The 23,470-nt window shown below is 40.0% G+C and overlaps 1 protein-coding gene across 2 annotated transcripts; it reads right to left on the bottom strand.

The window, feature by feature from the left end:
* Positions 1-1,370: 1,370 nt before the first annotated feature.
* Positions 1,371-12,845, bottom strand: PCDH18 (protocadherin 18). Of its 2 annotated transcripts, none has more exons than XM_006270524.4 (4): positions 9,922-12,845; positions 8,905-8,993; positions 8,634-8,797; positions 1,371-2,285 (listed from the first exon to the last, which is right to left on the bottom strand). In XM_006270524.4, exons 1-4 carry the CDS (start codon positions 12,403-12,405, stop codon positions 1,612-1,614), a joined length of 3,411 nt encoding a protein of 1,136 aa, XP_006270586.3. In that variant the 5' UTR covers positions 12,406-12,845; the 3' UTR covers positions 1,371-1,611. The 2 variants fall into 2 exon arrangements, with proteins under 2 accessions (XP_006270586.3, XP_006270587.3); XM_006270525.4 differs by having other exon boundaries at positions 8,905-8,990; positions 9,922-12,844.
* Between the last annotated feature and the right edge of the window lie 10,625 nt (positions 12,846-23,470).

Genomic DNA, 23,470 nt, shown 5'->3' with positions numbered 1-23,470 from the left:
TTCAGTCCTAGTATCATATCTGTTCTTATAGTCTTAGGGCCTTGGACATAAGGGAGTGAGCTTTGAAGCCCAACACTGTGGAGCATGCTGGAATGTTGCTTGAACTTAGCAGAAAATAAGAGGAGTAGTAATTTGAATACCATAGAGGTAAATCTTATTTTTGAAGGATCCCTCCCATTTACTCTTCTATGACCATCACTGCAAACTTCCTAAACCTGACTATTCCAGCATTCCAGCTGAGAGAAAACTGCTGACAGAAACTTTCAGTGCCACAGCAGCTAACAATGGATTAGTTTTCTTTTACACTGGGTAAGAATGTGCAAGTGGACAGTAATCACAAAACATCTGATTCACTTTAGATCCTCCCACCTGTACCTCATGGTAACTGCTTTGTGTAAACTGCCTTTACACAACTAAAGAAGGTTGTAGCAGTACAACACAAGGGGTACTATCCTTCCTGGGGACTCATTTGCTTCTGAAGTACTCCCATTGTTATTGTGACTGCCAAAAATGAGCCATGAGCAAGGTTAAACAAAGTAAATGTAAGCGTGACAGATGTGCGTGCACTATAGTATAGTGATACCAAGCTAGTTTTAAATTAAGTAGGTCAGGTATTGATAGTAGTCTAACCACAGCAACATAGAGCTCAGCATGAGCTAATTTAGCCTGGCTATGTAGTTACATTGCTGTCTGAACATATCTGAGATAGAGGCCTAACACAGAACTGGTATAAGCTGGTGCCTGTAATGTAGCTGCAATGCCTTAGAGCAATTTTGCTGTCATTTATACTAGGGCAACGTAATGGTAAATATGTACACATGAAGTCAGAATTGGACCCAAGGTCTTAAACTAACTTCATGCCTCTATTTTAAAATGAGTGAAGAGATTCTGCACAGCTAGTTCACCTTGCTACATAACATAATGATGACAACACAATATTGTGTTCAGTTTAGTCGGCAACGTTGGAAGTTGAATCATTTGTCCACTTGGGAATTTTCTTATTGCCTGGAAAAATGGTGAATGTTGCCTACCTTCCTCATTGGTCTTCTAAGGCAATAAGAAAATGGGGAATGAATCTTTGAGCAAGCATGAAAATAAAAAGAACATTTTAGGCTTCATGGAAGTAGACAACTCTTTATTACAAGTATGAAACATTGCAACAAGATGTTGGATCAGTTATTAATACTAACGTCTGGATAATGTGTCAGTGGGTGCAAGCCTGTATTGTGACATCTGGAGTGTTTTAAAAAAGTTATGGAAACAGTGTCCCTGCCTCATTTTGTTTACACACATCTGTGGCAATAATCTGCAATGTCAAACACCAACAGTGCCAGCTATATACACTTAGGAAAACATGCTTGCCATGGGAGTACAAAAATAAAATTTATTTGTTAAATTACACATAAATATAAGGTACAAATGTATTTTTAAAATACAGATAAAGATAATCACACTTGCATTGTGTACATATGAAAATACAGGTTTTTTTTTAATATTCAACATACACAGACACATTTATGATAAATGCAACTAATTGGCAATGCCAGTTCTTTTCATTCTGGTATTTTTCCAGTTTTCCATAAATATGGAAAAATATGCTTTTAAAAACCTCTAGTTCTGCCGGACATCTTGCAGCAGCTTGTTAATTTCTGCTACCAGCTCACTAGCATCCATTAGTTCATGTTTACCATCATTGAGGTGGTTAAGCACATTGTCAAAATCATCTTCTTCGTAGTTTTCTGGAATTTCCTCCATGGCTGGAAGCCATTTAGAAGAAGGCTGTGCACTTGAGTGAGTCCCCAGAGTAGGCCCATTGTTGTTTGCAGGGTTTTGGAAATGTGTACTGGCTGCCCATGCTGCTACCCCTTGTGGGTAATTTACAGTTTTGGATGCCAAATGTCCCTTCCTGCGCTCCAGTGAGTTTGACCGATCCATTTCATTGCATTCTGTATAGTTGTCCAGTGAAGGAGGCAACAAGCGCTGGAAGACGCTGCTCATTTCAGAGAGGAGAGATGAGGTACATGTGTCCCCTGAATCTTCCTCACCCTGACAATCTTTACCAAAGGTTGAAAAGCTCTTTTTCTTCTCACTAGCATCCGCAGCCTGTGAATCTTCTTCTAGTGCTTGCTGCTGCTGCTGCTGCTGCTGCTGTTGCTGTGATTGAAATTCCTCCCCTGGAATAAACATGTTACTTCTGTAATCAGAAGATGGAGAGGGCAAAGGTGGCATCCAGCACTGGTCAGAGTGTCCCAGAACTCGGCATTCCTCTGTGCATAGCCTCATTGCTGTAATCAAAACCAAATTCTATGTTTAATGTTGAGATTCAAATATATTATTCACATTTACAGGGGTTAGTAATAGTACATAATACAAGAGCTGAAATTCAAAGTTCCATCCAGGGACTGAACTTTGCCAGAGACTAAGGAAGTTTAGTGGCAACTATAAATTCTGGATCCAGATATGTATATAGATCCAAAGTCTTTAGTGATATTATTTTTAATCCACAAGCAACAGTTTTATAAATTGATAAATATGAAAATTATGTGATCTTTTAAAATGGGCTTATGATGAACATTTGAAGCCCAAATTTAAAGCAGACTGAATAAATTAAAGGCACAGACAGAAGTGACAATTTTCGCCTGATCTGGACACAGAAAGTGGTCTATAGCTGTGACCAAACACAAGTGCTTAGATGCAGAGCACTTAAAAAATGTTTGATTGGATAAAAATCTGAACCCTCATTGCATGAGGGATTAGATAAAGATGTTTCAAAACATAGTGTGTTCTGTAACTTCTGTCTGCACTGCCTCCCAGCCTTGAGCTGTTTTCAGAAGGAGAGGGGGGAAAGGGAGCAGAGGGAGTTGCGTCTGGGGTTTTGTCAGCCCCCGCTGCAGGGTGGAGTGGGTGTATTGGAGCCTCCCAGAGGTGGGAGGGGGGCGAGACTCCAAGTCACCTGCCTCACCCGCCAGCACCAGTTGAGGAACCCCTAGAAGAGCTCCCTCTACTCCCTTTCCCCACCCTCCCATTCCAAAAACAGGGACAGGCTGGGAGAGAAGAGAAGCCCCTAAGGGAAACCCACTGCAGGTTGGAAGCCAGCAGCAATATTCCCCTCCCTCCTGGAACCAACACTAAACTGCTGTTTGATCCAGGGCATCCTGCAAAGGGTTCTTAGTTACAGTGGGGAACTGAACTTCTGTCTCCACCCTAAAAGGCACTGCTCATTCCTTTCATATAAGGATGCCTGGTGCCTAGTTACATTTCTACTAAGAAAGCAATGTGAAAGGGGACAAGAGTATTAGAGGGAAGTGACAAGGAAAAAATGGAGGGAGAAGAGAGAGGAAGAGGAAATAGAGAAAGTTGAAGTTTTCTTCATCTTTTGACACCTTTTTGACTCAGCTGGTAATATAGTACTTTATCAAATGGGTAAATTAGAATTTAATACAACTTGGGACATTTAGGCCAAATTCATGCTTAGTGTAATTCTACTAACTTCAGCAGAGGTATTCTGGAGTAAGTGGGGCTGACAGGCCTAGTACCTCCAGCTGTTGACATCTAGGGCCTCTACAGACAACAGATAATAGTAGCCAACATTTTATGGATCTGGACCAGTGAGGAATACTGAAGTAAGAACTGTCACTCATTCTTCCTTCCCTATTTTTGTGATGGTGGGTAGGAAAGAGAGGCAGCATACAAAGATGATTGACCAGCTACTCCTACTAGAGCCAAGTTAGATTGAATTGGCAGTCCTACCCAAAGAGGTACTATACCAGACAGTATCCATCCTATAAAAAAATCTAGAGAAGACCCGTGGGAGTATAAGCCTGTGAAGGCCTTCCTAGAAGTCAGTAACAGAAGAACATAAGGCCCTGTGGAAAGAGGAGGTGCCAGGAAAAAGACCAAACTACCACTTCTAAATGCAGGAAGATGAACTGTCCTTTTCAGTATTTTGAAGGTAATGGGAATTAGCTAACATCTTTCAGGATTTGACTTTTATAGTTTTGACTATACTGCAGGCATTGCTGCAGCTACAGAGCAGTGCAGACATACGGAGCTCAGCTTTAACTAGGTAGCTTAGGGTCCTGTAAGCAGTCTAACCATGCCAGCATTAATCTCATCATGGGCTGTGAAACCTACCCAGAATCTGGATAAACACTAAAGCAGTACACCTGCTCTGAGCTCCACACTGCTGTGACTAAATTGTTACTGATATCCAGATAGCTAATTTATGGTTAAAGTATGTCTGCACTACACTGTGCTCACAGCAATGACTAACAGCATAGGCATATTCTATGTCTATATAATGCCTAATAGGAATATTGGAATTGTCATCATCATGACTGTAGTTCATTGAGTTCTACAGTCACTCTCGAAAAAGGCCAGTCCCCGAAATCTCCATAATGAACCATCATAGGATACCACAATGATCTCTTGTTCATAAGAGAAGGTGCCCTCTATTCCTTTTCAGTTAATTGATACTTTATGTCCTGAAGAATAAAGTTTTATCTCCCTTCAATTTTATATGCCTCTAACTAGTCAGTTTTCACAATCTCACCTCATAAGTTTCCCCATTTCTTTAAACATTTTCCTATGGATCCCTTCAATTTCTCCTATGTCATTTCTGAAATGCGGTGATTGGAGAGGAATACAATATTCCAGGTGAGAATGCTTCACTGATATATGTATCAGTTCTCTACTACTGTTACTCTTATTTCTCTGGTATGTTTAATAGAGATTCTAATATTTTTAATTTTATTTTTAATGCCTTTTACAAGTATAAAGCTGACCAGAAGTAGAAATAGTTGGAGGTCAAATACATCATTAGGTGCTGCAAATGAATTACTGATGGAGCAGCATCCAAAGGATGAGCATTGAAAAAAATATTGGTGGTAAAAATATTGGTGCAGATGCCTGAAAAGCCTTAAAATGCTGAATTCCTACATGCAGAAAGTCCTTAGTGTCTCACAGGTAATGTCAGTAATCAGTGTGGTTATACCAGCTCTAGTAAAGTTTTGAAAACACCTCCATCTGCAATCTATAACTCAACCTATGTTAGTTCTTATGTTCATGGAAACCATGTAATACAGGTATGCTTGGTCAGGTGATTATGCCTGTAAAATCCAAGTATTGTAAAAGGGTAAATTATTAGAGGACTTTAGGTTCCATTGCTTTATTACCTTTAACACTAGCATCCAAAATTGTCTCATTGAAACTAATAGTAGTTTTCCCATTGATGTTAGTAGAAGTAGGATTTGCCTGTATAAAACAATACTGACATTTTGAACAAATGATCGGAAGGCTCTTTTAAAATGTAATTAGTACCAATGGTAATGTTAGAGTGATGTTGTAGCCATGATGGTCTAGGAATTATGCAAGAGGCAAAGATTTTTTGGGCAATATCTTTTATTGGACCAACTATATGACTGGCATAAAGTTAGGAAAGCTTTTGAATGCAAAGTATTCTTTACCAGGTATGGCCTCATGCCTTACACTGGAAAGCTTATCTAACTTTATTCCAAACATGTAGTTGGTTCAATAAAAGTTATTACCCCACGTGCCCCTGGAAAAAATCTTTGGCTCTAACGTTCGTATCTATAACACTAAGATTTCCAACCCTAATTTTCTATGATTCTAAGATAAGACAGATACACTTAGTGCCATAGACTGTCTTTAAGTTAGTAACAAAAAGATATAAAAATGTTTACAGAATCTTAAAAATATGGGTGAAGATTTAGAGACAGGTACCTAGTGAGAGAAAGGGAGAAAAAAAATAAATCTTTCATGGGATGTTAAAAGTCCTTTAAAATCCCTCAGACTTGGGGCTTTTCCATAAACCCATGTGGAAAATGGTTTTATCACACTCTAGTTCAATTTAGGCAGTAAATACTCCAAAAATTGTCTCTCTCAATATTTTCTTTCTGTGATTTGTGGTTGATGGTAAAAATATGGATCCATTTTAAAATAGAAGTCAGGAAAGGAGGTAGTTGAAGTTTAGAAACCTGAAGAGTTTTCTTTTCAATTTTTTTTTTTTTTTTTTGGAATAAACTTGTATTGATTTTTGTTTTATCTGAAGTGGTTCATCCATAAGCAAATGGATATATCATGTAGGGTTCTCAAAAGTATTTTGGTAGTCACCACACAATTATCTCTGTAGCAGGGGAAGTTTTACTACACATCAGTGAGATCAGTGTTAGGCTAAGGCTGAAAACTTTTGAAAATGCCACCCATTGGTTTCATATTTGGAGATGTAATTGTAGAACTCAAAATGAATAACAGGCATTCCAGCTAATCAAGCATGTAACCACTCCCTTTTCCCTGACAACCCCAAACCATTCCAACAGGAAGTAAGCTTTTACTCCTTTACATTGGAAGCCATGGTGAGGGCTTCCAATGTAAAAACTGTTGAATGAATTGTGCCTAACAATGAATTATATTGAAATATACTTAGGAAGTAGTTGTCAGAAAGAAAAAAAAGAGTGGGGGAGAAGCAATTATATTCCTGGGTTGGAGAGTTGAAGGAGAAAACAACCGGAGACACTGGGCGCATCTACAAGAGATGCTAACTGTGCAGTAGACTAATAACACTGTGCAGTAGCACAACACAGACACTGATAATAAGCTATTGTGCAGTGTTATTAGGCTATGGCATAGTAGCATCACTAAAAAAGGCATTAGCTGGTGCTACTGAGCAGTAATTGTTTGCTGTGCATTTATTTAGTAAAGTGAAAGTTCCATTAACCGGCACCTTACAAGCTGGCATACTCTATTAACCGGCAACCAGCATGCCACTGTGGCATTTCCGGTTGCGCCGAGCCCCCATGGCACAGGGCAAAGCAGCCTGCACTGCCAAGCCCACATGGCCTGGGGCATGACAGGCTGTGTAGGGCCCACCTCCCTGTCCCACGGGGCCCACACCCCGCAGGAGGGTCAGCAATGCCGCGGGAGGGGTGGTGATGCCCTGGATGTGGCAGGAGAAGCAGCAGGAGAAGCGGCGGCCCAAACAGGCAAGGACACCTGTTCGGGCCACTCAATTAACTGGCATGCTTTGTTATCCAGCATCCCCCATTCCCGGGGGATGCTGGATAACTGAGCTTTTACTGTACTTGGTTATACAAGTACTAAATGAAATGTGCAGTAACCACTGAAACCTACATGCCTTCAGCTAGCAGGACCTAAGTGAGTGGGATTTAGGGTGGTCACCATAGAAGACAGCCTGGTTGTCCTCTGTCCTCTACTGATATGAAACCCAATGCCTTTGTCCTCTATTTTTCGCCTCAAGAGAAAAATAGGGGAAAATAGAGGACATAAAGGTGCCGCATTTCATATCAATAGAGGATGGAGTAGCAAAAATCTGGAATGTCCTTTATAATGGCCACCCTAGTGGGATTCCTGTACCCAACATGGACTAAGGGAAAATGAACCTAGCAAAATTCACAAAATAAATGTTAATGTTTTTAAAAGACACTGAAGCCAAATTTTGAATAAGCACTGTTTATGCTCAGGGAAAAAGTTCTAGGAGCTTTCTCATTTTAAACCTAGCACAAGGGCCAGGCCCACCTGTTTCCCTCATGGGTAATATTATAGGGGGAAAGGAAGTGGCTAGTTTATGGCCCAATGCTTACCCAGCTCCAGTCAATAAAAGTAACTGCCTATAAAAAGGAGCTTACTCTACCATCTGAAGCAGCCTAGCATAGTAGCCACACTGCAATTTAGAGCTTCCCATCAACCCCAGTGTGTGCCTAAACTATACTGGAATAATCTAGCCCTGTAGGAAATGGTCTTGATATGCAAGAATAGAACCTTTCCTGGTACTTTTCTATCTAGGTATGTACATCTGAATTTTAACTGGGCCTTAAATTCAGTTTCTAAGAATTTCGGAGTACGTCTAGTGGTTGTATAAATATTGGTCTTCTATTAAAGATCTCACCTACTCCCATGCCTAAAGTGATTCTTCCCTTTTTTTTTTTTCTTCTTTTGTTACCTGTGACCCCACTTGAATATAGAAATGTTAAGGGAGAAATGTTATAACTCCCTTTTGGATTTCTCCCCGCAAGATTTCTTCCTCCTTGAGTGACTTTTTCCCAACAATCAGAATTACAGGATTTCATTTCCAGCACCAATGCCATTTATATTAATTGAGCAATAAAAATTAACCTTCAGTGCAAGCCATAGGTTTACCTATCTAGAATTTTTAGTCCATCATATATTCTATTTCAAGCTCTAAAAACCTGGGTTCTATGAATCAGATCCCACGATGGAAAATTCTTCTGCCAAATTACAGTTCCATGTATTTTTAGCATGCCACAAAAGGCTGGCAGCACATAAACATCCACCCAATCATTAAAAAGCTAGGGATACAGAAGAGTTGATGCTTTCTGGGGAAGGGGGAGGTAGAGCTGGGTCATGGTGTGTAAATAATAGCAAAAACCAGCTAGGCACCACTGGGCAGATTTGCAAGCTTTTACCAGCTGTGTAATGGCTGGGGTCAATATATTGTAGAACAGAGGAGAGAGAGGAAGAGAAAAGGAAATAAAAACCTTGAAAGCTAAAGAATGACTGCTTCTAATGCTAACTATATCAATGTGACAGTCAGGGAGCACAGTAAATAAACTATTCAACTTTCATTGTGCTCTTACCTGCAGGAATTCTCCCATCAGTAAGGAAAAGGTCACTGAATCCTTCCCCAAGAAGTCTGTCAATTGGAGACTCTCTTCCCAAATCATAATCACTGTCTCCTGCTTCACTATCGCCACGGCCACTGTCTTTTAAGCTAAATTTGTCCATATCTTGTAGGGCATATCTGTAAACACAAATAACAAGGGAATGGAATTATGTTTTGTTATTTCTTGTTCACTGTGTTTTTCTCTGACAAAAATGTGTTGATCAAAATCTAGTTAAAATCCTCACCTGTAGCTTCTGGAATATTTGTTTCCTCTAAAACTTGGTCTTGGCTGATACTGGCCTTGATGAAGCATTGAGAGAAGCTGAGAAACCTGCTAAGAAAAAGAAAAAAAATCCTGATTCCCGGAAACAAAAGTCTAATGCCTGTATAGAAAAGGTGGAATAACTTTTTTCTGTAGGGGGTTTTTTTTCTTAAAAAATTAAGTAGAGCACATTCATGTGCATATATAATGCATTACAGCTGGTTATTTACAGTTCACAATATATGCTGCAGAAAACATCTGAAGGCATATCACAGTTAGAGTAGTGAGTGTAGCATATTAATCTTAGCTTTCATACTAATTTATACTTAATTTATACACACACACATATGCATAAAAATGCATACATGCTGCAGACAGGTTATATTTTTATTTTTGTTTTGTGATCCCTGGAACTGTGTGATCTTTTCCTATAAGAAAATCCCATTAAAAATGTGGTATGTGCATTGAAATCAGTTTATAGTCCATGGATTAAAAAAACAAGATGGACTGTTTTAAAGTCACTCCAATTACAATGATACACATCCCAACACCATATAGTAGAATAGGAAGAGTTAGTGTATCAGAGTTATCCCATATTTTAAGGATTTTCCCTGTCTTTTGTACAGGTAAATAGTTTTTCATGTGTTTTATGTGTGTCTGTGCACAGGAGAGAGAGAAAAAGAGAAAACCGTATGTTTCCTAAATCAATAGTATCTATATTGCACTCAGTTCTTTCAACCTACAAGATAAAAGAAAGGAAAATAATATTAATAATTAATCATATGTTTACTCTTCTCCCTCGTGACATTGGATTCCTTTAAGATCAATTGACATTGGAATGTTACTGCACTGCTGCAATGCCTGAAGAAAAATCTATACTACTTTTACGATGCATATAGCTATCCATGTCTCACACACAGCATATAGACTATATGCCAACTCATAGAAGAATGTGTGTATGAACAAGGGAGTGTGCATGCACAACAATACAGAATCTTACCTCAACAGCAGGAGTAGCATGGGTGAGTTCCAATGCGAAATTCTCTGGCACATGATTTGATGAGATTGTCACCAGACTGTTTAGTGATTGGTGACTATGGTGGCTCTGTCGACTGCTCAGTTGCCCTCTTTCTAATGTTGGAGAGGATGAAGGAGAAGCTCTGTGATGAGATCTGATGGGTAAAGTGCCATTCACAGTTGGCACAAGGGTAATGTCCCCTTTGTGTATCTGTCTTGAGGGTCTTTTTGGGTGGTGCTGGTAAGTGGATTCTGCCACACGACAGTTGTAGGATCTGGTGTCCTTTTTCTCTCTATTGCATCTTGTAGCAAAGATAACCATAATGACCAACAGCACTGCACATATTGATCCTAAGGATATAATTGTTATCATAGAGACATCCAGGGAAGGTTGGCTAACAAAAGGAGCTTCTGTACTTGAAAATGAATATACATATTCAAAAACAGTACATTTCAGAAGTGCTTTGGTGCTAAGTTGAGGGCTGCCTTTATCCTGAACAATCACAGAAAACTCCCATTCCTTAGATGGAACAGATTCTATGCTGGCATTGATATGGATGTCACATGATTTGGGGTCCATTACAAAAATACTATTTTCATTGTCAGCTGCTATAGAACAACTTAGTTCAGAGTTCATACCAGAGTCTCTATCTATGGCCTTTATCCTGGTGACAAGGAAGCCACTTCCAGCATCTTTAGGGATTGAGATTTCTGCAGTACTGTTGCGCAAGGCAGGACCCACAATTTCAGGGGCATTATCATTTTCATCAATGATAGTTAATACAACAGTGGTATTACTAACAAGTTGCTGACTTCCTCCATCTCTAGCTTGAACCACAAAGGCAATCTGATTTACTTCTTCATGATCGAAAGTTCTGAGTGCATAAATTGCACCATTAGATGGATCAATAGTCACATAGGTGGTTATGGAACTTCCCAAAATATAGCTCTCCAAAATAGTGTAAGTCACCTGTCCATTGTCTCCTAGATCTGGATCTGTGGCCACGACAGATGTGATGTATGCTCCTGGAGAATTATTTTCTAAGATAACAACTTCGTATCTGTTTGTCTGGAAGCGGGGTGGGTTGTCATTTTCATCACTGATTTGGACAGTAAAGTGTTTTACTGTGGAGAGACTTGGCATTCCCCTGTCTTCTGCTATTACAGTCAAGCTGTATTCAGATCTCTTTTCTCTATCTAGAGTGGCATTAGTCAAGATTAAATAGTTATTTTCATATGTCTTTTGAAGTTTAAAGTGGCCATGCCCATGGAGCTTGCAAACTATCTCTCCATTCATTCCAGAGTCCTTGTCTTGTACCCTGACTAGGGCAACAAAAGTATCCAGAGGTGACCCTTCTGATATGTAAGCTATTTCCTCTTTCTCAGGAGACATCAAGTTTAAATTAATTTCAGGTTTGTTATCATTAACATCCACAATTTTTATTATAATTTTGCAGTGAGCTGGGATAGAATTTGGACCCAGATCTTGAGCCTGCGCATCTATTTCATAGGATTTGGTGGTTTCATAGTCCACTTGCTTGAGGAGGGTCAGATATCCTTTTTCTGAATCTATTTTAAAAGTCTCTATAATTTTGGAAGACACATGACTACTGAATGAATATACAACTTTACCATTAGCGCCCTCATCTGGATCAGTAGCATTGAGGTCTATGAGCAAAGTACCAGCTGGTGAATTTTCTAAGAGTTGAATTATATAAGACTGTTGTTCAAACACAGGACTGTTGTCATTAGAGTCAGAAATACTTATTTTTAGGGTGGATGATCCAGATCGCTGAGGCACCCCCTTATCTGAAGCAGTGAGTTGGAGTTCGTAGCTTGACTTCAACTCCCGATCCAGTTCTCTTACCACAATGAGCTCTGCATACTTAGCACCATCAGTCCTTGATCGCACTTCAATATTAAAAAAATCATTTGCAGCAAGTGAGTAAGTGTGAAGGGAATTTTCCCCAACATCTGGATCAAAAGCACTGTCCAAAGGGATCCGGGTTCCTACAGCTGCACTCTCTGAAATTTCAATAGGTATGAGAGCTCTAGAAAACTGTGGGGAGTTGTCATTAATATCCAGCACTTCAACTTCAACATGGAAAAGCTGCAGATGTTCAGTAGGCAGAGTGATCACATCAAACTCTATGGAGCAGTTTAAGTTTTTTTGGCAGAGTTGTTCCCGGTCAATTTTAGCTCCTATGCTGATCTCTCCATTATCCTCCCGGACTACAAGTAAAGGAGAATTCCCCCTTTGCATGGCTCGAAAACGAACTGAAGAAGGGTTTGGCATTTTAAATAAAACATCAGCTACATCCTCTGATAGTCTTGCAATTACTGATCCAACTCTCTGCTCCTCAAAGATCCTGTATTTCAAATTCCTGCCCAAGACATCTTTGTTGAAAGATATTATCATCAGTGCAGAAAGGAATATAAAGTGCATTTTACTAATGATTTGGTGCATTTGTAAGTTCTTGCAATTAATTTCTCCAAGCAAGTTAAAAAGCAAATATTTCAACTTCCTTTGGTATGTTAAACCCAGAATACATTTGGTTCTTTTAAACTTCACAATGTCTCTTATAATACAGTAAAGTATTAATATCTTACTAGCTCAGAAAACTTTTTTTTTTTTGTATACACACCGTGTCAGGACATCCAGATACAATCTGTATGCAATCCAATCTCTCTCATTTGTTTGCCTGCTCCTCTTCCAGGATGAAATTTGTCACATCAGTGTTTTCTTCTTCTGCAGTTAGAATCCATTTACTGCAGGGTGCTAGCTGAATCTGCAATGTATCTTTTCTGAGAGATCCTCTTTCCCTCTCACTGCTCAGCTGCAGACTAAACACCCTTGATTGCTGACTCCAGTCTAAAATCTGTGCAACTTCACTTCAACTCAGACAAAGCTTTTGCCCGGCATGTGTTGAATTCCTTCCAGCCAATCAGCTAGCTTCCAAATCAAAGGACAGTGAAGTCACAAAAAAAGAGCTGGAGGAAGGTGGGGGGGAGCAGCTCCTCCCCCAGCATTCACTTTCTGTGAGTGTGCCACAACAAAGAGGAGACAAATTACTAAAGAAAAACTTTAAATCAACTACTTGTCCTCTTTATTTATATGACACATTGAATTGTTTTTTGTAATTTTAATTAGTCGGCTTGCTTCTACCAAACGTGATAATTCTCTTGATTTATGCACTTTTAGGTCCCCCTTTTAACTAAACAGCACATTTTGGGAGGGCATTTGCTTAGTAAAAGACTGTAAGGTGACATGTCTCTAAACATGCCAGAGTATTCCCCACCCCCTCTTGCTCCTTTTTTTTAACATTTATCCACTTCTGCTTCTTTTTGTGTAATCTGCTTTCCTTAATGTCTTTGTTGCTAAATGGAGCACAAGCCCCTATTTCATTCTTTTAGTCCATTTTCCTCTCTCTCTCTTTTTTACAGTCAATATTTGCAAACCCTTGTCCTTTAACTGGCTCCTTGTTAAAGGGTATTGCAGTGTTTTGTTCTATGTGCCACTTCACTTGTCTTTTTCTTAGCTGGGTTCTTTTAGTGTGTGCTTTTTATTTTGTTGTTCCTGAGGTTCTTAAAAAAATCCTTTTCATTTTAGTTAAAAAGAGCAGCTCATGCCTCTGCATAACAATTTCTACTAGCACACCCCATCTATATGCCAAGTGTCTAAAACAGAGAGACAACCTGAAGGAGTAAATGGCCCATAAACAGAGACAGTTTCATCATATCTCTTCTAAAACTGTTTTCACATACATACTGCAACACATTTGCACAGAGAAATCCAATGTCTGAGTTGATGATGTATTTTGTGCACATCAGAAATGCTATAGATTATTATGTGAGCCTCATGCTGTATCCAGGTCACAGAAACTGATACATTCTTTCTCATTTCAAATACAAGTATTTATGAATATACTTTCTGCTCCCCTTCTCTGCTCTTCTTTTAAAATGTATAATTCAATCCACAATCTTTTAGCTTTCATTTTTCTTTACATTATTCCTCTGTTAACTTTATCCACTTGCTTATTTGCTCCTTCCCATAATCTTACCATCACTTCTTTCTCATGTACTTTTTCTCCTCCTTCCACTCCTCCCCTGCGCCCCCTCTCCCCCCCCCCCCCCCCCACCTGGAAATGTAAAAAGTAAATCTCTGATTTTTCCAATTTACTTACTCTCCACAGAGCTCAGCCAAAGTCACTAAGAAGGTTCTTGTCAAAAAAGAAAGCAGAGGAGGCTCAGCGTGAACTCTCCTTCTTTTTAAGCATTCAAAAGCATTTTATAAGCCATTGTCTCTTTTTTTCAGAAACCAGGACCGTGTGGCAAATTGTACAGAATAGAAATGCCTATAATGAATGTATTTAGTATTGGGTCACGCCGATGAACATTCTGCCCCCATGAATAATACTGTTTTACAAGTTTGCAGCCCTTTCAAATTGCTGATCCCCAAACCCTATAGGCAAATGAGAAAAGCTAACACAAGCAACTGGGACTTTAGAAACCCATAGCCATCTGGCCTAAATCTCCAACAATCCAAGCCAATAATTATATCAATTCAGGCTTTAGTGAACCCCTTTGCAAACACCAAAAGAGCAAAGAAAGGAATTAGTGGCCATTCTAAGTTGGGGTGGAGTGAACTCAAAGATAATATAATTCCTTTAGTTCATGGACAGCTTTCTTGAAGCTTTGATAAATCTTTCTAAAACATTTTTCCAAAATTCCAAGTGCAACTTCTTTTTTGGCCATAATTGGGGAACTAGGCTCCATTAAACTCCCTTCTTAATGTCCATTAACAGTATTTTGTTCTTTAAAAAAAAAAAGGTCACTGCCCCTTTTTCAAGAAGCGTACAAGAGATGAATAATTCATAGTAAAATGCATTTTCAGCGGTGCATATTAAAATATTTCAAACAGGGTGCAAATTAATATATAGCTATAGGAATGTGTGCTTATGAGCCATAGCTTAAGGAATTTAGAAATACTGTACTTTTGTGGCAAGTTTAGTTACGCTTGTTTTATATTGCTTCCCATATTAGTCACTCCATATTCATCAGAGCAATATCTGTGAAAGATTAATCTGCAGATACTGCTATACAGAAAAGTTCCTATCAACAGTTGTAATAGTGCTGGATTTTCCTTTAAAATTTGGCCTCATCAACCGGGTTACTACTAAAATGATCAGCAATATCCATATTGTGTTGCAACTCATGATTTGTGTTTATATTACAGACAAGTGTCTTAGCAGCTAATTGGTTTATATCTTCTATTCTGAAATAAAATGATGAATAAACTGGTAAAAACACTTTGTAACAACATTCATTGGACCCCATGTCTGAGAAGGGAAACATGATTTTATTTAATGCAACAGTACTTCTGTTAGTCATTCTAGAATAATACTTTCTTTAGTTTCATTGGCTTTAAGGTGGTTAAGAACAATCACAGCTCTTTCTAGGCCTATTCTTCACATATTCAGTGAAAGAGTTTTGTTTGAATGTCCCTTAAACTCCAATCCACCTTTGACATGGCAGACTTTTCTTACAAAGAAGGGAGAGATTTCCACGTGCATCAAGCAGACATGTCTTACAGAGTGTGGTATTGTGTGTGTTGTTAGGCACGTGAGTGGAGTGCTGCTAAACCTCCTGGAGAGTAATCTTAGTTACTTCTTCCCTCATACATGTCTATTTACAATAAAAAATTAAGACTGTGCATTTAAAACTAAGCATCATAGCTGGAAAAAAAAAACTGACTCCAACCATGACTTCCTATCACCTACATTACCAGAAAACACAGTTAGCTAGAGGTTTAATTAACTTTGTGCTAAGCCAAATATAGCTTTGTTTCTCTGGACTATATATTTTAAAGTCTGTCTCAGTTCTCAAAGGAGTTTTGTTGAGCATTCAATAAAGCAGGATCTGTTTTAAAATGTATTGAGCGTTAGGTACAAAACATATTTTGGCACCTAAACCTAACTAGACATGAAGAACTTTTGTTTAAAGAAAAACAGCATCCTATCCTTAACAGCAGCAATAATATATAAACAATTAAATTATCATGCTTGTCCCCAAAATGGGTTGTAATCATGTTCAACCTGATCTTTTCCCTTATATAGTGCCATATTACATATCATGACATAGTATACTTCAGCACACAAGGCTTGACAAGATAAAATGTGATTTGACACATTTTAGAATAAACGCGAAAGATAAAACTTGCTAGATCAGAAGTACATTTTAAAAGATCATTTCCATCATAATGGATGTGAAGTCTTTGTATCGTTCTATCTTTTTTGTTTTATATCTTTTACAAATGTTTCCCAAAAATGATGTATTATCACTGTCTTGTACCCTGCTTTTAGATTTGGAAAAAGCGAATTTAAAGTGGATACAAATGATTCTACCTGTGATTCTGCATTGGTTTAAAGAGCAGAATGTAGTAATGGTGCAAGTGCAACATTAGTAAGACACATGTTGCAATGATTTGCGTGAACTGCAGAGGGAAGTTATGCAGCTGAGTTAAGAAAAAGTCCAAATTAATTTGAGCATGTCTGAATAGAGTATGCATTGAGAACTGGCCTATTGGTATATTTTTCTTCTGTTCTGCTAAACAGAACAGATCAGTACTTGCCAAGAATACAACAAGTTGGACTGATTCTTCCACACCTTGCATTATGTCTTACCATTTACATGTCTTCAAAGCAAGTGGAAGATTTTTCTCAATCAGACTTTGCTCCTTACATTCTGGTCTGGGTTCAAGTACTCTAGGGACATGTCCAGATGGGCACAAACTTGCAGGACTGCACGTTTCCCATGGTACAAATACCAACGGCACATATTTGTGCTGTTGCTTTTTATCCCAGGGCATACCCCTGCACATGCACTCTAGCATGCGGCAAATTGACCCAGGTGGGATAGAGGAGGCTGGGGCTAGCACCTGTGCTGGCCCCAGTAGCCTTACCTGGGATCCTGGGGGCCTCCTGGGGCAGCAGCTGTGCCAAAACAGCCACTCAGAGCCTGGCTGGAAGCCAAAACATGACTCTGGCTGGCCTGGCTCCATTTCTGGCAGTGCACACTGCTGCTGCATGTGCTACATACCTTTTTTTAGCAGCAGGTTTTTTTTTTTTTCTTACATTTCATAGATTTAATAGCCATTAGGGCTGGAAGGGACCTCGTAGGATCTCTTGGTGTCAAACTAGCAGCATGGTGAATGGGTGCATGTGTGCTGTGTGTGCTTTGAGGTGCTATAAATTGCATGTGTGCACTTGTCTGAACATACTCCAGGGCTTCAGCCCATGGCAAAGGGCTTCAGCCCAGCACTGTTTCCCCTGCTACTTGGAGAGACAATAGCAGAGAGGATCTTCCTATACTCCTCCAACAGTGGCACACAGCAACTCTCCCAAGTAGCAGAACTGGGTCTTTTTCCCTTGTAGCAGCAGGAGAAATCCCTAGAAACCTCCTCTTCCTTTCAGAAAGGTAAGGAAAACAGTGGGGAGAGGATGGGGGAAGAGCGTCTTAGCTCTTTCCAGCAGCTACTTAGGGTTGAAATGTCATGTCCTCTTTCCCTCTGCCAGGCACAGAGATATCTTCTTGACCAGTGTTGGTGGTCTCCCCAGTACAATGGTTCTTGGAGTCAAGATGCCTTTGAGATATGAGACAGATCACACTATCAGATATTATTGTTTCAGGTCATTCACAGACTGAGGTGACATGACATCAGTTATATTTGGTTCCGGTTTGCAAGGGTTCTTTACAACAAAGGTTAGAAATTTACCTCTGATTGTATTTAAATGAAACGATGGGGTGTAATCTAATTGCATGACACCAGGAGCCAGAGCTTTAAACATCAGCTGAAAATGCCTGTTTTAATCCACAGCTCTTCTTACTGTGACAACTCTTTTTGCACAAGTATAAATAATTATGTAAGAACTGTGACCTGTTTTTCACATACTAATTATAAAGGAAGTATTTCTACAATAATATTGTATTAAATACTGGCCGTGTCTACGTGAGATGCTTACTGCACAGTAGCTCGTTAGTATTGCACTGTAGTATCACTGGGTACTAACCATGACACAATGCTGCTGCACAGTAGTAACAAGCTGCCATTCTGGGATGCTACTGAGAAGTAACACTGGTTACTGTGCAGTCCTTTAGTATTTGTTTATGCAGTCAGTGTCTTGCATAGATGTGGTGGCTACGTACTAGACCTTTCACCCCAATCTGACTATGTATGTCTGGGTGCATCTACGTGAGAAACCTTAAGGCACAGTGGACTGTTCTACTGGGAAGCAGTACATCACAGCAAAAACAATACTAATGCTCTAGTGCACAATTGAATTAGTCTACTGAGCATTAAGTGACACAAAAAAGCTCTTCACCTTTGCTACTGCACATTAGCACAGCTACTGAGCCTTTATCTAGTACTATTAGAGGTACTAAATGCTCAGTCGCAAAGGCACATTAATAAACGTGTAGATGCGTCCTCTCTGGTGCAAGTAATCTTGCTGTATAGTGGCACAGTTTCAACAACTGGAATGAAAACTATCCCCATCCAGACCAACCTCTATTTTGGTGCTTAGGGCATTCTCTTGAGAGGTGTAGTTTTGAATTCTATCAGGCGGGGAAGGGATTTAGAACTGGGTCTTTCCCTTCCTGTGATAATGCTTTAGCCATTAGGCTACTGTATAAAAGGTAGGCAACATTCTAACCCGCTCAGATAGAAAGTTGTTTTATGCTGGATTCAGTGCTGCCGAGGTTTGTTAGGCATGGCCACACCACATCTTCTGGGCTGGGTCCTTTAGGATCCTAAGACAAAGGAAGGCTCAGCCTGAGGATCCTGGATTTACATTGGAGATAAATGCTATGTTACTCACCCTTGCTGTGTGAGAGGTAGCTCCTTGCACTTATAGATAACAGCACCTAGGTGACATCACTGGTGAAAAGGTAAGCTTTTCAGGCTTGTAGAGGTTAGGCAAGACTTTTGAGGATCACATTCTTCTGTAGATGCCTAAGACTTTTTGTGGATCTGGGTTTAACGTCCTAAGATGCTAACATCAGAAGTTAAATTGCATGATGTTTCTAAGTGCATATACATATATGCCTCAAATATACACATTCTGTTCTCACTATTATAAATCTGCAATAACACTGTTAAAATAAAAAGAGTTCTGGTGGAACAGGATGAATATTTGGTACAGCAGGTTCACAGGACCGTAACAGTCTGCAAATTGCTATGGGATGGAAATATCAGTGAAGTCTCAAATGCTTTGGTGTGTATAAGGAGAGGAGAATCCAATTACCCCTTCCCCGCTATGGAACAATATACAGTTTTACTCTAGAACACAGCAGATGTGTATTAGGCAGGAGCCATCAGTGAAGGGGTCATTCTTCTGCATTGATTTTACCATTTCTGCATTTTTTGGTGGGAAGGGGCCCACAATGCGCCTTTCCTGCTCTCTGCTTTGCCCTGCCTAAGCTGGGGGAGAAGGGAAGGGTGGATCAGATCCCCTTCATCACCACATGGGCCCAGCCTGACTCCCCAGTATCTCAGCTGGGGGTGAGGGGGAGCAGTCCTGGACAAGTCCATGAGTTGGGGGGGGTTCAGATCCACCCCCCTCCCCCACCTCCATCTTAGGCCAGGAAAAGCCCAGCTAGCAGCATGCTTCTATTTGCTTAAACTCTCCCACTTCCCATCTCTCTCCCTGCTGACAGCCCTGGACCTGGGGGGGCAGGGCTGTGGACACAGGCAGTTAGGCAGCCTTTGTGGAGGCTGCTGCAGTGCTTCCCCTGCTGGCCAGTGTCGGGACCGAGGGCGGTCTAAGGCTATGGCCAGTAGCCCGGACTGTCAGGTGGGATTTTTCCATGATGGAGTAGAGTTAGGCACGGAAGCGTATTGGTTGTACAAAGAAAGCTTTACTTACACTGCCGATGGTCACAGTGAAGGAAGGAAACTTGCTTGAGTTACAGTTGCACACAAACAAAAGTGAGATCTCTTCCCGAACCGAACCAAGATGAGTCGTCGATGTACGACTCCACGAGTGCTTCATACAGGGGTACGTCAATAATTCCACGATGACGGGGAGTGGTTAGAGTTTGATCAGGTCCCTAAGTCCTCATCTAAGACACACGCAGAGTTTGCTAGGCTCCACAGCGTGCTTACAGTTCCCCACGAGATGGTTGAGGGGTCCTCCAACTTGGGCGGAAACTGCTCTAACCTTTTATGTGGCAAGCGAGCCAATTGCCAGCCGCCACGTAGGAATAATTTAGAATTGACCAATAGTGGGACACAAATTTGCATGTGTGTGGCGGGAACTCTTTTGCACCGGGGATTTCTCCCTGCAGCTGAGAAATCCACCGTGCAAAGAAAGCTCCATGTGGCGGGAAAATTCCAATGTGCCGAGGCACTAAAAATCATTGGGTTATGACAGCCAGGAGGGCTAGTGAAGGCAGGTTCAATTCTCCTCCTAACCCAACAGACAAACATCTGTTGGGTTGGGCTCTAATTCATGGCACTTTATATAAAGTTCCATGAGTTAGAGGGAAAGCCTAAATGTCTGTCTGTACTCATAATCACAAGATACCAGCCAGCCAATTGTGCCACCTTAGAACACTAGTTTATCCATTGCAGTATCTTCTAAAAACCTATTTTCTGCTGCTTCAGAGACAAGTGGGAAAAATAATAAAATACAGGAGCCAAATTGTATACCTAGAAAAATATATATTTCTTTCTCTTCAGCCAACAGGTTGACACTGTAAAGCATGGGATTTGAGATATAGGGGGTAGTATTTCTATAGATAAGCAGAGTCATTCATATCCCCACCTTCTTGCTATCAATCCACACATTTTACTATCTCTAAAGTCACTTTAGAAAAAGGAGATCTAGTCAAACATTAAATTATATCAGACTTGCAAAATCCTACCACCAACTGCTTATAGGTGAGAAATTTTCTTGACAAGTGAGTTAAATATTAGTTTTTTTATTATCATTCATCATAATGGTAAAGGGCAGGTGAGCAGATTTTCTGCTGTGTGAGTAAATTTTCATGGCAGTTTTGCAAGGCAGCATTATGTACATAAACAGAAAGTTTAACTTTTATATATTTCATATGACATAAATATTATACCTAGATTTTGAGTGCCTTTCTGGACAAATAAAATGTTTATTTCTCAGAATTCTTTGAAATTGCTGAAGAAGGAAATGCATGGATCTTGTGGTTTACCAAGTCTTTATTAAAAACAAATGCCTATACTATGACTGCTTTTTAATTGTGTATAGGAATAATTCTTCTGGCACAAAATATGCTGGGAGCTGCACTGTTTGATCACTCTAATCCAACTGTAATTTTATTTACTTATTTCCTTCTAAAGCATACAGAGTACAATATCTGTATTTGAACTCTTTTTATACACAGTCATCTTTAAGAGCAGTACATGTATTTTATCACGATACATTTCTGAGTTTAAAAATAATAAAAAAATGTTCAAAGCATAAATTGTTAAAATAAAAGACTGGTACAAATTTCTATTCCACAATTCTCAGGGAAGCAGAGCCTCCTGAGGAAAGGTGTGTGTGTTCTATTCTCACCTCATCATCTTTTTCTCAACACCTTCCTTTCTGTCTATTTTGCATCCTTGCAAATGCACACTATTATAATATTCCTCCCTTCGCTCAGTAAAAGACTGAACGCCAGGAGTAAAAATGGCTCATAACCTTCTCTCTGTTTCCCTAATATAAGAGATAGCTGAACAGTGGGTTGGTTTCCTATTATAAACTAGGGGTCCCTGGGCTGTTCTAGTTTATACCTATGGACCTCAAGTCTTAAAGGACTGTTACAATCGGATTGAGGTCAGTGGTGTGGAAGAACATCTAGTTACATCTAGTTATATAACTTTTTCTGGAGAAAGCTTCTTGTGTTGTGTTGTAGGGCAGGAGGGACAATGATGTAATAGCCCCAATGTCATCTGAGGATTCCCATAAATCGATGAAGATTTCAGGGGCCTCACCTTGCATCTCAGATATTGAGGGCCTCACCTTGCATCATGCATGAAAAAGGTTGATTCTTTTGCCTGGATATTGTACTTTGTATGGCCTAGACATACAACAGATTAACACCTGTATAACTTTCATTGGTGTTTTATACCAGTACAAATTATACTTGGATCCAGAGCAGAAGAGTAATCCAAACCAGTTCTCCCATGGGAGCTATGACTTTAACTGCTACTGGAGTCCTCACCATTAGGCAGCAAAGTTGTATACAATAGCCTGTTTGTATTCAGCAAGCAGCTACCCCAAGAAAAGTGGACACACATAACACATATACTATACCTATACCTACACTGTTCAATTTCTGTTGGAGTAACTCTACACCAGGTTCTAGTACGCTACACTGGTTTACGGATTTACATTGTATGCTTTTTTAACATGAATATAAAGAACATTTTCATGAAATATTCATAAATATTTTCATTAATTCAAAAGCTGGCTGAAGTTTGCATGTTTCTATCTAAATTTTAAAGTCTTTATGGGCATGTGTAGATGAAACAGGGGCCCCAAATTGAAGCAGTGGGTTTTAAAAAACACCGCTTTAATTTAGGGCTGATTAACCCTCCATGTCACACACACACCCTGCTGGCTTACGTGCCTCTCTGGCGAGCTGCTGGCAGGCAGAGTGGTTCCTGGGCTGCAGGGTAGGGCTGCTGCTTCCCTCCGTGGCAGCAATGGCCCCCACACAGATGGCACCTACCTGTAGCCACCTGGCTCGGTCGGTCCTGAGGGGCACCGCAGGCACAGAGGGAAGCACTGGGTCTCTCGAACAGCTCAGACAGGCAGGCAGGCTTGGGGGGGGGGAGAGAGATCAGGCTCACCGTTTTTCTTGGGTGGAGCCTGCCTTCCTGGACTGCTGCCAGGCTGAATGCAGGGCTTCCTGCAAAGATGTGGAGCTGCATGGAGCTCACTGCTTTGCTCCATGGCTGTAGGGGCAGCAAACTAAAACTCAGAGGAGTTTTAGTTTGTTGTACCCCAAGTCATGTAAGGTGCATTACATTGCCAAATTTCCTACAGCAGCTGGAATTAATGCACAATACGCCACCGAGGTGTACAAACACCGGCACCATTAAAGCAATGCGAAAGCATTTAGCCCACTTTAAAGTGTCGTGTACATATGCCTCTCATTTTGTCTACATATGGCCCATGTGACCACGTACAAAATGAATCATAATTTTGAGACACTGTGGCATGTATGATGGATTTCCTTAACATTTTTAAGTAGTAGTATATATTATCATTGCTGTATGGTAGATACCAGCTATCAACTTTCTCCCATTTGGTCTCTTCCCAGCATTTATATTTGTGAAATATTTTATTTATTATTTCTTCTAGGCTTCAATTATGGCTACCTGAACCTAAACCTTTTGTTTGACATTAACATATTCTCTTCAAATCTTCCTTTCCACTAACTAGCTAATAATTACCTTCTTCAAGATCCAAATGTAAATCTCTTTTGGCCTATATCAAAAGGATAGAACATCT

The sequence above is a fragment of the Alligator mississippiensis genome, chromosome 2 (assembly GCF_030867095.1).
Source record: "Alligator mississippiensis isolate rAllMis1 chromosome 2, rAllMis1, whole genome shotgun sequence".
NCBI classification, from domain to species: domain Eukaryota; kingdom Metazoa; phylum Chordata; order Crocodylia; family Alligatoridae; genus Alligator; species Alligator mississippiensis.
The sequence above is the reverse complement of the archived record's forward strand: the minus strand, read 5'-3'. Positions and strand labels throughout refer to the sequence as shown.